Raw genomic sequence first — 15,469 nt, 5'->3', positions numbered from 1 at the left:
CAAGGAAAAAAATTCATAATCTGCACTCTAAAATATGGGTAAAATCTCACAAAATGAAACCGTGGAAAGAATGTGGAACAGGAGAAAGGGCACTTCAGGCAGTGTAACCAACATCGAACAGTCAAGGAAACCTACTAAGGTTTTCCATACAGGAGATGGTGGGAGGGTCCGGGACATGAGCTACTCATCCAAAGAAGAATACATATTGGAGAAGTCACCAGAAGAAGACACAAGAGCAGGTTCAAAATGCACTGAGGAGCTTGATGTTTGCATAGATGCCAAAGTTTTTTTGTGTATGTAAAGTTAACAAGTAATCTACTGGAGATATTTTTGCAAGACTAAGGTTAATAAAGAGGGTGCATAAGAATTGGTAAGTAGGAAATGCATTAGGGCAATGTAGATGCAAAAGAGCCTGTGATGGCAGATTCAGTATGACCTGGCAATTTCCTGTCCAACTGTGGGAAAGAAAGCATGATTCTAGGAATTCAAGAAGCAAACTGGCCACTTGCTGAATTTGGCCCTTTAGCATAATATATTTAGCCCACACAATAAATCTGAGAAATTTGCATGAACCTTAAAATTTAAGAAACTCTCCACATGAAAATCTAGATCTGGGCTTCTTGTAAGAAAGCTTCAAGGTCTACACCTACATGGCTGAAGGGTGATGCTGAGTGGGGGTTGCACCAAGCACACCACCCTTGAGCAGCCAAACATCTCTCCATACATATGCACCTCCTCTGGCCACTCCTCTCATTTCCTTTACTTGCCTGAGACACCTGAATTTGTTGTCTCTGATAAAGACCTGGGTGATGAGCAAGGTGGTGATATAAATAGGAAGTTTAGAACAAGTTGGAGAGATGAATTTTAAACATGCTAGGATTAAATCTTTCATCACTACCCAGAGGGATATATATATACAGCAAGTCATTAGAAATTCAAGAAAAAGTCTAAAAAAGAGAAGATGGACAACTCCACAGACAAAAGTGATAAAAGACATAACAATATCAGCATTTACTATGTCAGGTGTTGTTCTAAGTGTTCACACCCGCTAAATCACTTAACCTCATTTAACCAGAACTGCAAACCAAATAGATCCTGATTTTACAAATGAGGAAACTGAGACACACAAAGTCAAGGTGACACAGCTTGTAACTGTCAAAGCCAGGATTCAAAAAGCAGGTAAGCCAGCTCCAGAGCCTATACTAGGACAACTTCTGCCTGAGGTTATAGTCTGTATTCTGTTTTAAGACTAAATAATTTCATTTTTGAAAGACCAACATTCTTAAATTTGTCACTATTCAAACTTAAGGGAATGTAGAAGGACAATTCATAAAAATACACTAGCTCTTAATCTCAAATATACTGAATAACTTGATATTTGCATGTATTCAACGATTACATGTCAAAACTTACTGTGTGCATGCACTGTCCTATGTGCTTGAGATTAATATGTGAACAAAAAAGACAATCCTTGCCTTCATGGTGCTTACTTCTAGAAACAAGAAACATCATAAAAAAGCAAAATATACAGGACAGGAGATGAGAACGGATGCTAACAAAAAAGAAAAGTAGAGCAGGGTAAAAGAGATCAAGGTGGGGGTGTGGGAGAGAGGACTGTCTTTTTAAAGGTAAAATGGTAGGTTCCATTTAGGAAGATGATATTTGAACAAAGGCTTGAATGAGAGTCAGCTACGTGACTATCTGCAGGGTGAGGGTGGGGGGCCAAGGACACAAGATAGCAATGCCAGGTCTGTTCAAAAAACAATAAAGCCAGATGTGATGGCACAGGACTGTTATCTCAGTAGCTTGGGAGACTGAGGCAGGAGGATTGCAAGTTCAAAGCCAGCCTCAGCAATTTAGCGAGGCCCTAAACACCAGCAAGACCCTGTGTCTAAACAAAATATAAAAAAAAGGCCTGAGGATGTGGCTCAAATGTTAAAAAGAAAAGAAACAAATAAGAGGTCAGTGTGGAAAGAAGGGCAGGAGTAAAAGGGAAAGTGGGTGAAGATGAGGTCAGAGGCAAAAGGAGGCAAATGGTTTTAAAGCCTTGTTTAATATCACAGGATGGATTTCAGGTTTTAATTCAAGTAGGATGAGAAGCTACTGGAGAGATCGGGGCAAGCATCACATGATCTGACCAGAGTCTTCTAAAGATCACTCTGACTACTGTATGAGAATCAACCATAGGGGAGCAAATGTGGAGAGACAGGAGGCTATTACTGTTATTAGGGCAAGAGCTCTTGATGGCTTAGAAATGAGTGGACTCTGGTTATTCTGAAATTGGAATCAAGGGGCTTTCCTAACACATTACACATGGAGAAGACGACACAAAAAGGATTGAAAGGTTTTCTCAAATGTAACTGAACAATTGGATCTATCCAAATTTTTCTAAGTCCACCCTATCTAAGATTTACTAAAGAGGAGTCACGAATAAATAAACTGATAGTAAATCTTTCACCAAGTAACTCTTCTGCAGGCATATTAGTCATCTACTAATTTATATGTTTCTAACTTCAGTTTTTTCCACAGTCAACTGAGTGAACTACAATTCCTTTTTGTCAAATAAGAGTACTTTATACAAATAAAAGATGTTCTTAAACATGTTATTTGGAATCCATAAAAATGTGCAAAGGACTACATGAGAACCTCATTTACATCTTATTTCATAACAATCACAATAATCCTGAAAACTATCATTCCCATTTAAAAGATGAAGGTAGGGGCTGGAAATGTGGCTCAAGCGGTAGCACGCTCGCCTGGCATGCATGCGGCCCGGGGTTCGATCCTCAGCACCACATACAAACAAAGATGTTGTGTCCGCTGAGAACTAAAAAATAAATATTAAAAAAAATTCTCTCTCTCTCTCTTTAAAAAAAAATAAATAAAAAATAAAAATAAAAAAATAAAAGATGAAGGAAGCTAAGCTCAGAGGTTGACCATTTTTGCCCAAGGTCAAAGAGCTTAGTGAGCAGCAAAGCTTGCCTGTGCCCACTGACTCCAAAGCACATCTGTTGTCAGCAATACTGTTTCTCAATGGAATACCCTTGAGAGGCACTAACAGTTCAATTTCTTAAATTGTCTAGCCTTGCCTCCTTTCCTCCTATGACTGAGTTATTTAAATAGAAATAATTTTACCTGACTGTAGTAAAGTAACTTTTTAGAAAGTAGACAGTATCCCTGGAATTGACAGTTGGAGACAGGGTAAATGTCTTGCTTTGCTAGGAAAAAAAAAAATCAAAATATCAAACAAAACATTCCTTCTGATAGGGATTTGTGGCAGGCTTAGTTAACCTTAAGAAAGCTGTAACCTGGTTCCAGGGTTCATTCAACAGCCCCATCACTCAGTCCCTGGCAAAGAAAACTTCCCATACCACAGTGATTTGATTCTTCCCCAAGAAAGAAATGGTGAAATTCTACTCACAATGGTGAAATTCTCTTCATAAGTACAAACTCAACAACATTATCCTTCTGCTTCAAATCCCCCCAACTGCTTCCCATCACTCTTAGGACACAGATGAAAGGGCCCTGCTTGGTGACGCCTTCCTTCCTCTCAAGCCCCATGCAACATCATGCAACATCATGCCCACTGTTTCCGAGCTCTTTCCTGCCTCAGCTGAGTGTGATGGGCACAACCTGTAATCCCAGCAGTCTGGGAAGCTAAGGCAGGAGGATCACAAGTTCAAAGCCAGCCTCAGCAACATGGAATCGCTAAGCAACTCAGTGAGACCCTGTCTCTAGATAAAATACAAAATAGGGCTGGGGGTGTGGCTCAGTGGTTAAGTGCCCTTGAGTTCAATTCCCCAATACCACCCCCGAAAAAGAATGCTCTTCCTTCTGTTCTTTCTGCACTCTACACAGAGCTATCTCACACTTACCCTTCAGATCTCAGCTCAGTAAAGCTTCCCAAGGGCTGCTCTATTACCTCCCCCACAAACTCTCACAAAACCAAGCAAATGTTCTTTCCACAACGTGTACATTTGATTACTGTTTGTCATCTCTTTGAACCTTAGCACTCCAGAGAGATGGGCAAATGAAAAAGTGTAATATCACACACTCCCCCAAGGTTTTGCTTGCCCTGCCTCCTCAGCCTTAATCTCAATGTATCCCAGAAGCATGCATATGAACTGCTGTATTTTGATTTTTTGCTAAGGATCACAAGGATAGAAATGAAATAAAAGACCCACTATTTTTTTCAACATCTTTTAACTTACCCTTTTCTATAAATAGCATCTAATGGTATTACAGTTTATCTATGCAAATCCATTTACCATGTATTCTGGACTTATAAATTTCATTATTAAAATCAGGACCTTTTTTTCTGAAACTGAAATAAATACATTATACTCAATTCAACCAATTAAAATAAAAATCAGTTTTGAAGCCCAACACTCTCAGATGCAGTGGCAATAGTAATCTCTGTTTTCTGAAGATCAGCCACCTTCCTTTTTCTTATTAAGCCTTATTCTGGCAATTAGCTCATGAAGCTACTAAGACAAATAATATTATGAATATTACACACCTGGTGCCAGGCACAGTTAACATGATTTACACAAAATAAGTTTTTTCATTTACCTTTACAACAATCCTATGAAACCTGCTAATAATACAAGAGCTAGCATCCAAGTATAGGTTTGGGTCCCCAAGGTCCAATGTTTGATTTCTAAATAGGAAAGTCAGTGTTGCACATAAAGGAAGGAAAACAGAAAAGGCAGGACAGGGACAAGAGGGCCCGTGAGGGTAAGGGGAGAAAGATTTTAAATCACAGTACAGGGACTAAATCTCTAATTCTGCGACACGTCCCTCTTGATTTTTCCTCCAAAGAGCATCCAGGTCTGCTTGCCAGCTGGTCGACTTCCTCTTTCATAGCCTCTGGCGCCAGAACTTTAAGGTTGCCCTGCTAACTTCAATATGAAGAACTTGACCCATTTAGGCACATGGACTCCCTTTTGAGAGCTAAATTGCAGAATGAATAAGTACTCAAAAACTTTTATGACTTCACCTGCTCTGATTTTTTGAAAAACATGGTCCTTATAATGGGTACTATGACCAACATCAGCTCATTATTAAAAACAGATACCTACTCCCTGATACTAGGACTTTCTGAATGTCAATAGGGAGCATGCTATATTCACCAAGCTGGACCTCTAGGGAATCACTAATTTATTGGAGAATGCTGGCATCATAAACAGAAAATATTTGAAGTCCAGACATATGACAACAGTGCAACCATTTGTTTTACTAAGCCTCTCAGTGACCTTCCAATGTTCAACAAGATTCATGATTACAAATCTGAAGAAAATCACCAGCTACGTGATTCTAAAATGAACCAACTATTCTGCAATACTTCCAAAGATGACAAGCATGTACAAATTTTAGAGTGTGCCTTGAATCAAAAAGTTTTTAATAAAGTTCCTAGGGTATAAAGAAATCCACTCCCAACTCATCCAATCTATAAGCCAATCACCACCACAAGCATGGGGATCTTGGCAGAATGGATAACTTTGCTTCAACTTCTATCTGCAATTCTCCATCTGTGAAACTATAGACGAGGAAAATTATTTAACTAAGCATTCATTTCCTCCTTATTCACAGGGGAAATGGAGTACAGCTCAAAGAGAGATTTGAGACAATATCTGTCAAGTGCCTGGCATACTTCAAGTATTCAACAAATGGTAGTTATTAATATTCCTCTGGGTTTGCCAATTTTAAAAATTAACATTTCATATGTAGTTCTTCAAATCATGTGATATCTCAAATCCTAAAGAAAGGCCCTATTGATAAGTTCTGATTTCTTCAGCAGTCTTGAGCCATTTCAGGTAAATCCTATATATGTATCTAATGGGCAAACAGAATGTGATCAGACTGGTAATCTTGGAAATCCTTTGATTGCTGGAGCTTGACTAAGCAATTTTGATGAATGGCTTTTCCAGAGAACTCCAGCACAACATGTCCTTTATAAGTGCTCAGGAACCACTGAATTAAAAAAACCTTGGACTATTGTAGATCTAGATGAGTTCCATCAGCACCCAAAGCTGCAACACCTTGAGTATTTGCTAATGCAGATATGCAGAGAGCAAAATGCAGAGGTGAAGGCCCTACATGAAATCTAACCTCATTCCACAGAACAGAATATTCCTCAGCAATAAAAATGATTCCATGCTATAAGATGGATGCACCTTTAAAATAGCATGCTGGGGCTGGAGATGTGACTCAAGTGGTAGTGCGCTAGCCTGGCATGCGTGAGGCACTGGGTTCGATTCTCAGCACCACATAAAAATAAAATAAAGAGATTATGTGTCCACCTAAAAAAACTAATAAATAAATATTAAAAATAAAATATTATGCTAAATGAAAAAAGTCAGTCACACACAAAAAATGCATATTGAATGATTCCATTTATATGAAATGTGCACAAAAGGCAAATCCACGTAGCAAAGCAGCTGCCTAGGGATGGAGTGGGTAGGGGTTAGGCAGTGAGAACAAATGGAGTATAAGACAGAGGATGAAATGTTCTGAAAGTGGATCTGAGGATGGCTGCACAATCCTGTGAACATAATAAAAATCTTAAATTGTACACTTGAAATGGATAAATTGTAAGGTATATGAATAGCATCTCAAGAAGCTATTTTTAAAAAATCTAACTCACTAATAAAATAATTAGTGGATAATTTATTCTTTGCTATCTGGAGCAATACCTTCTCCATTCAAAACTAAACAGGCATTCAGAGTGCCATCTAATGTTTAAAGTTATCAAATATCTTGACTTTGGAAGTATGCTTACCTTGCCCTTGCATCTATCATCTCTATTTCAATAGCAATTGTTTTAATGAACTCCAGTGATAGAAACTGCACAAATAAATGCAAAGTTTATCCATGTTCAAACCAAATTCTACAGATTACCTTCTTTACTGATCAGCAGTAATGACAGTTCTCTCCTTAGTAAGAACTGACTACCTTCATTGGCAATCTTTTGATTACTTATTACACTGACCTTCAAACTACTGAAGCTCCACTTTCATGGGATCTCTTTGTTCTTTCAAGAAATACAGTACCTGTATGAAAGGCAAAAGAATCCTACCCTCTAGATTGGCTAAACCTACCTACTAGGAGCCCAGTAGAACCAATGTGATTCACTTGAGTGGGAACATGACTGGAGAGAAAACTAGGAGAGAAGTCGATTGAACTCCTGATGAGGAATTAAGGGAGGGGAATCAGGGGTGAAGAGTAATGAGTATATGGTCTTAAAAACTTAACTAAAAATCTGTGGCCTTGGGCTGGAGTTGTAGCTCAGCGATAGAGTGCTTGCCTAGCATATATGAAGCACTGGGTTCAATCCTCAGCACCACATAAAAATAAATAAATGAAATAAAGGTATTGTGAATCTGTGGCCTAGAATATTTTTATTGATGGCAAAGCATACTTGTATTTCAGGGTTTTTCCAAGTTTAAGTTTAGAAGAACTCATATCTGAATGTGCAAGCTACTGTGGGAAACAAAAAAAAAACTGAGAATCCACAGTCCCTGAACTTCAGATCCCAAATCTGAGGAAAATTAAATTTACTCACATGAAGAGATTTAAGAATAACAAGAATAAAAATATACTATCAATTCAACACACATTACTGAGGAAAATATTAAATGAGTAGTACAATTAAGCAATGCCTCCCAAATACTATCTCCCACCAGGCTGGCACAGGAATAAACAGACCGTTTTGTAAAGTAGACATCTTATTAGTATTATTTATACATAAAGATTAATTGTAAAAATCATAACTTTGGTTAAACAAATTACCTATTTTTAGGTAATTAAACCCTAATTACTCAAGTGTCTACCACCACCTCCAACTGATGTAAAGAACCTGTTTAAAATGTGTTTATCTTAATTTCCTTTGTTTTTAAAAGGTTCCCTGTTTGGAGAGACTAAGGAAGTAGAGGGTTTTGTTTTTTGTAGATCCAGGCCACATGTAAATAATGCTATAAATACCAATTTGATCACTGCTTCTGTTTAAAAGCTTAAAAAATTAAGATTCTCCAGTAATCCAGGGTATACCATGATCTTCTCTGTGCCCCAATGTTTTAATTCTAAATGCTATATAAACCCTTCTCTTATTTATCAATTTCCTTCCCCTCGAGCCAAATGTTTTCAATAAAATGACAATGTTACATTATTTGACATTTACTAAGGCATTACATATAGATGTCTTGGACTTACTATTTGAGTTATTAGTATGGTCAATTTTAAATAGTTTAAAAGTTATTAAAGTTGTTATTACTTTTAAATAGTAATATTTAAATTACTATTTAAGGGGCTGGGGATGTGGCTCAAGTGGTAGCCCGCTCGCCTGGCATGCGTGCGGCCCGGGTTCGATCCTCAGCACCACATACAAACAAAGATGCTGTGTTCGCCGATAACTAAAATAAAATAAATATTTAAAAAAATAAAAATAAAAAAAAAATTACTATTTAAAAATTATTATTTTAAATAGTTTAAAATTTATTTACACTATTCTTTGTTTGAAAATTACAAATTTTTATCTTTTTTTTATATTTATTTTTAGTTTTCGGGGGACACAACATCTTTATTTTATTTGTATGTGGTGCTGAGGATCGAACCCAGCGCCCGGTGCATGACAGGTGAGTGAGTGCGCTATGGCTTGAGCCACATCCCCAGCCCACAAATTTTTATCTTGATAATTGATTCTCCATAGCTTTAGTATCTTGTGTAACTGTTGGCAAAGTCCACAAACAGGTTTTTCCAAACCAATAACTAAGAAATTGGGTGAGTCAATTTTGAAATTATAATTTGATTATTATATGAAAGAGTTGAAAGTCTTTCTTTGATACTATCAAAGAATAACAAGTACTGTGAAGTGTTATGTCAATAGCTGCTTACATCAGGGAAAGATTTTATACACCCATTCCTACTTGTGTATGTTTTCTCCTAATGTGTAGGCTGCTATCCCAAAAGGTTAACATTATTTTGTCTTTCCCAATAAATTGTTTTAAGTGTTTTTGAATGAACAGATAATATGGAATAACATTCGTGTATCTTACTTAAGCTCAGTCTGCAAGCAACCCTAACCACACCAAAGTTCAATAAAATCAGAAGTGAACATCAAAATGAATAATCACATCAAAGAACAACCACGAATGTCATAAGCAAACGCTTGGGTTTTTTTTTTTTGTTGTTGTTTTGTTTTGTATTTAAAAAGCCAAAACAGAGGGAAAATAAAGAAAAAAGGGGGGGCAGGAAAAGAGGGAAAAAAGGGAGAACAAAAAAAGTAATTTTTCCAAATTCTCCAATCCGACCTTTGTCCTCCATTTTTAAAGTCCTCCAGTTGGCTGGAACTAGGTTCAGCTCACTTCTTGGGGATACTTTTCCCCACAAACGACCTTCTGCAATGTTGCTGATTGCAACGTGAAGAGCGATTGTTCTGAGAAAGCAATAAGCTTTTGCTACTCATTTGAACGCCAGAAAAGTTTAGGGAGAATTTTTTTTTTTTTTAAAGGGGGGTTTTGTAAATTACATGAAATTTCCATTTAGGAGGCAAGGTTCCACAAATCCGAAAGAGGGTGAAATTTAACGTTTCCACACCCCTGCCCCATCCTCACTCCTAACAAGTCAACTGAAGGCTTTTCATCTAAACACAGCGTCTGTTTTCAAAAACTTTTCTTTTAAAAGCACTCGGAAGGAGAGGCTCAAGGTGAGTAGGAAGCCGCCGGACTGCGGCCACGAACCCGGAATGGCTTCAAAGACACAAGCCCCTCAGAGTTCAGGCAGATTTCTAGCACCTTCCAAGTTAGATTCCCACTTCAGATTCCCAGAGTTCAGCCAGCAACGTATTTCGTATTTTAAAAGTCCACAAGTCTGAGCAAGCCGTAAGATGGCGAAGGGAGATAGGGCGGGTGAGCGGGACACGGGAGCGGGAGGAAGGCGAGGGAAGATGGGGAGGGGAAGGCCAAGCACCGGTCCTGGTCAGTGCGGGCCCCGCCGAGCCGCGAGCCGGGGCAGGAGGGAGGGCGCGGCGCTGCATCCGACTCACCTGCCCATTCACCGAGCGCCGGGCCGACCCCCGCCTCGTTACCCACACCCCAGACGCGAAGAGCCGTGTAGAGCGAGTACGAGATGCGCAGGGACAGGTAGGCCACGGTGCCAAAGCCTACCCAGTACAGGAAGCTGGCAGCAGGGAGAGCGCTCTCCATGGCTTTCGAGCAGGCCTTTCTACCTCCGTGAATGGAAGAAAAAAAAAAATCTAATGAATGAAGTCGGAAGGAGGTGCCAGCTGTGACTGCGAGGACGACACTCGCGCACCTTTCGTAGAACTCTTTGAGCCTAAACCCCGCCCACGGCGCCATATACGTGCTGCCATTGGTGATTTATCTTTCCCTCTGCTAGGAGTGGGACATCTATTGGCTAATGATAGGCTTGTTGCCCCGCCCACACCCCCACCTGCACGTACCGTGTGGCGTTTCCGTTCTAAGAATGTGGATCGTTCACCTGCCAATCAAGTATCAGTCCCGCCCAATCGCCTCACCAAGTCCTACAGGATTCCCCTCGCGGGCCGCAAGTCTCACCCCACCAAAGCGCCCTGGCTTCTCATTGGCTGCGGTGGTCCTGCTTTTCTGATTGGCCAGTCAGATCCAGCCTGATTTAGCCCTGGTTTGAAGATGCACTTTGGATCAGAGAAGCGGCCAGCGAATGGGAAGTTTGTAGTAGGAAGTGTGCGTGGAGCCATGGTTTTATTTTCACCTCTGTATTACACACTTCTGTATGGTTATTAGTGTGGGGTCGTGGTTCCCGTAGTCTTTCCGGATAAAGGCTTGCAGTACCCTGTTTCTGTGCCTTTCCCCACCGCACACATTCGCTCTGGTTACACTCACGTCTTCAGGTTCTTCTAAAGACTTGGCCTCCCACCCGCTTTATGCATGAAACAGCTGGTCGTTTCCAACTACTTGGAGTTCAAGACAAACAGCTGGCTGCAGTCAGATAACTCTAGTTCAGAACGGCAGAAGAACCGTAAGATAAACGAAAAGTGGACCATAGGAATACGGCTTGCAGAACAATTAGTTTTGGAAAGATAACCTACCTTCTAACTGTGGGTTAAAGAAAAATTTCTGTAATCCCCCGCGTCCCGTTTTTGTGGGGTGAACGAGTGGAGTTTCTTTCTTTCTTTTTTTAGAACCAGGTATTGAGCCACATCCCCAACCCTTTTTAATTTTTGAGGCAGAGCCTCTCTAAGTTGTTTAGGGCCTTGCGAAATTGTGGAAGCTGGCTTTGAACTTGTGATCCTCCTGCCTCAGCTTCCCAAGTCACTGGGATTACAGGTGTGCCAGCACCTCGCCTGACTAGAGAGTGGAGTTTCAGGGAATGATTTAGGACAGATGAGTCTGGACACCTGAGAAATTAACAGGAAGCCGGTTTATTGGCTGCAGGGGTAGCTCATGCCAGAGTGGCTCATGCCTTTCCTCTAGCATAGGTTAAACAGTGTTAAGTAAACAGGGTCACAAAAGTGTGCAGTCCAAGACATTGAAGTACCTCAGACAAGTTCCAGAAAGACTGCAAAGTAAGTTTCAGAAATAGTGTAAGACAGTTGTGTAAGTGTTTTACCCATAATTCTCCTTTCCTGTCTTCAAGACTTTCTCTTCCCTTTTCTGACATGGATTTGGACTCACATTAGTGAGTTAAGGGTTTTTGTTGTTGTTTCCTTCTGATTCAAGGTTTTGTTTTGGTTTTTGGTTTTGGGGTTTTTTTGTTTGTTTGTTTGCTTGTTTTGTTTGTTTGTTTTGTTCAAGCAGGAACTCCAGGGTAGTAATTCTAAGGGTAACATCAATTCATCTTGAGGCTAACTTGATAGTTTTATAATATTAACTTTGAGCCATATTCCTGTGCACTCCCCGCCTCTTTCTCCACACTTATCAGATAAATTAGGTGCAGTGATAAAGCTGGAAGTGTTCTTCATAACGTTAGTTGTCTAGTAGAATTCAGTTATGTGAATGAAGTTGGCATCATTCTTTTTAGAGTTTGGTATCTTTGGATGAGGCTGCCTCTTCATTTTAAAGTCCCACCACCCTCTCCTTCAGCTTCTACCACTTCCCAATTTCTTTGCTTACAGTAGAGCTCCAGATTTATACATTCCAGCTCATCATTGCTCACCAACTCAGTACCCTCAAGCTATTCAGTCCCATTTTCCTCAGGATAAGGTAGAAGAAAGGAACATTATAAAATAGTAGTTTTGACTCATATGTAGGCATGTATATGGCCCACACAAGAATCTGTGTTTAGAGGCAGTATACTATGAATCTATAGGACCTAGAACAGTGCCTGGAACCCTAGAAGAACCCAACAAATGTCTGACAAAGAAGTAGAAGTAAAGATTCATTCAGCACATATTAATTGTACTGTAATTATGTGCCTGTCACTGAGCTAAGTACTGGGTATACAACAGGCAGCCAATGGTCAATTCCCGGTTCTTCTCCTATTCTATTATTTAGCAATGGGAAATCCATTTTTCTCACTAGCTGCTTCTTTCCCAGAGTCCTCTGCTGGCATTTCCTCTTACTGGCCTCTAAATGATTCAGTGCCCTTATGCTCAGACCCCAGCTCTCTTTACTTCTCTGGACAATCCTCCTACATGATTTTATCCAGTACTTTGGTTCCCAATATCAGTTGTAAGATGACTGATGACTTCCAAATGTCTCTTTCCAGGCTTATCTTTAGAGGTACAGATGCCTACTTGGCATCTCCATTCAGATGTAAAATAAACATCTCAGTGACCCAGTGACCGGGGAGGGGGTAGACCTTAGTAATAGAGCACTTACTAGTATGTGTGAGGATCAGGGTTTGATCCCTAGCACTGCCAAAAAAAAAAAAAAAAGAAAGATTTAATTAATTTTAAAATAGTAAAACAAGCATCACAGCATCATATACTTAACATATTCAAAGTATGTTTTTCACTCAAACACACACACGCACGCACGCACGCACGCCTACACTCACCTTAATGGTCACATCTTCTGTCTGCCATTGACAGCTAATCCAAATCACATGCATTCCTATCCTGGAATATGGCAGTAGCCTCCTAATTGGTATCTCTGAAGCTGTCTTGGCATACAAACATTGTTGATGTAGGATTTTTTTTTTAATAAATAAATAAGAACAGCCAGACACGGTGGGGTGTGCCTGTAACCCCAGCAACTCAAGAGATTAAGGCAGGAGGATCATGAGTTCCACTCAGCCTAGGCAATTTAGCAAGATCCTGACTCAAAATAAAATAGAAAGTGTAAGGGTCCGGCGAAGCGTCGGAGGGAGAGACACCAAGAGACTGACTTTATGCAATAAGCAGGAGGGGGTTTATTGAGATTCCAGCATGCTGGGGCTCCGTGCCCACTCGAGAAACGAGCGCAGCCCAGAGCCCAGAGCAGAGGTCAAGAAGAGCTTAAGTACACTTTTTTGAGGAGGGTGGGGGCTTTGCATATATCCGAACAAATCATCATGAGGCGTGGGAAAATTGAACAACAACTCTGAGATATGATTAGTACATTCATTGGCGGGAACAGATTGGGCAGGGGTGATTGGTCACTCCTAAGTGGGGTACACATTCAAACTGATTGGTTTAGGTCCTGCGATGCCTACGTGCCAGGCTACACAGAACCCCAGGTTATTAGACAACCAGGGAGTCAGTGAGAATATTTACTGGGCAATTCGGTTATTGTCCTAACAGCTACAGGTATTTCAAGTTTGGGGGATAGCAGGGGAACTTAACAATACTTGGTCTTTTACTCTTTAACCCAAGCCTTGTAGCTTAGAAGCTTTACAATGCCCGGTCTTTTATACTTTAACTCAGGCCTTGCAGTTTAGAAGCAGCTTAGAAATTTTACCCTTACAAAAGAAAGAAAGTTCTTTAAAATGTTCACAATTTTCGGATCACCTCAACCTCTTTTTCAGAATATCGTTTTATCTACTAAAAGAAAAAATAATGACTTCCACAAAGTGGAAGTAGTACGTGGCAGAGAAGCCATTTGGAGATCAGGAGTTTATAAGTTTTGAGAACTGAACAACAATCCTTTGTCTCTGAATCAATTTTATCAGTTACTGTAAATTTTAATGTATACAGGACCTTATAATGATGGCTCATTACTTTTCAGCAGTATTATGTCCTAAAATTTAACATGCAGACAAGAATTAACCAAACATGTGAAACCATTAATAGCTCTCCACCAAGGAAGCAATATTTTAAAATATTCAACTTCCGCATCTGTGAAATACTGAAAATACTACTTAGGCATTATAACAGTGATTGACAGATAGACATTGTATTCAACGAGGTGAGTACTAGTCTTATTCCCAATTCACAGATGAAACAGAGGCTCAAAGCACTTAAATAACTTTGCTATGGAATTATAAGAGATTAAGTGGCAGAATTGGGGTTTGAACCAGAGAGATGTGGCTCTGAAATCATGTCTTCAGAATTAGGTAAGAGAAGGCAACATTTAAAAAAAAAAAATGACTAAGGGAAAATAGAAGTCTCTAGAAATATTCAGTTGTTATACAAATAACATTCTCAGACACAACCACAGTAGATTTCAGTATTATTTATTTATTTAAAAGATTGAGTTCAGAATAGTCTTTAACATGGAAAAATGTGAAACAACATTATTGTATCACATTAGTATACAAATATTCCCATTTAATTTGAAATTCATTTTCAGTATTTTTGTAAGTTGAGTTTCAAACCAGATTTTCATGATGAAATCAGGAGTAATTCGATATAATGAAAGAAAATTCTGTAATTAGGGAATTTCCTAGAAGCTAAATTCAGAGGTCCAATCCTGGGTTGAAAAACAAAATTAAAGGGCTGGGGCTATAGCTCAGTGGCAGAGCACTTGCCTGGCATGCATGAGGCTATGGGTTCAATCCTCAGCACCACATAAAAATGAACAAATAAAATAAAAGTATTGTGTCCATCTATAACTACAAAAAAAAATAAAATAATAAAAAGTTAAAAAGTTTGTGATGAACGAACCAATTTAAAAGAAACAGAAACTTTAGCATTCGAAATTAGGAGTTTTCAAAAACATTAATATTTGGCTGCTTTAAGGAATATTACCATAAGAAAGCAACATTAGGATATATTATGGCTTCAATGTCACATTAGCATTTTCAAAGTGATCTCACATACATTATTCAAGTGTCACAAGAACAACCCCATTTTTCCAAGTAGGAAACCAGCTGTTTAAGTTGAACTTTATAAGGACATTTGCAGTGCAGCAGGCCTGATTCTAACACTGAGCCACCTCACACAAAAATGCCAGCATGTTTCTTTCTTTTTTTTTTTTATAATATAATATTTATTTTTAGGTGTAGATGGAATGCCTTTATTATTATTTTTTAAACATTTTATTTATTTATTTTTTAGGTATAGATGGACACAACACAATGCCTTTATTTTTATGTGGTGCTGAGGATCGAA

General features: G+C 39.2%; 1 protein-coding gene across 1 annotated transcript in view; it reads right to left on the bottom strand.

The window, feature by feature from the left end:
* The window catches only part of Hsd17b12 (hydroxysteroid 17-beta dehydrogenase 12), a 149,881-nt gene extending 139,545 nt beyond the window's left edge, over positions 1–10,336 (bottom strand). The window contains exon 1 of the mRNA XM_076847071.2: positions 10,043–10,336. Within this exon, the coding sequence (XP_076703186.1) occupies positions 10,043–10,202 (160 nt within the window). The 5' untranslated portion in view covers positions 10,203–10,336. The remainder of the gene's footprint in view (positions 1–10,042) is intronic.
* Between the last annotated feature and the right edge of the window lie 5,133 nt (positions 10,337–15,469).

This window comes from Callospermophilus lateralis, chromosome 2, assembly GCF_048772815.1.
Source record: "Callospermophilus lateralis isolate mCalLat2 chromosome 2, mCalLat2.hap1, whole genome shotgun sequence".
NCBI lineage: Eukaryota > Metazoa > Chordata > Mammalia > Rodentia > Sciuridae > Callospermophilus > Callospermophilus lateralis.
The sequence above is the reverse complement of the archived record's forward strand: the minus strand, read 5'-3'. Positions and strand labels throughout refer to the sequence as shown.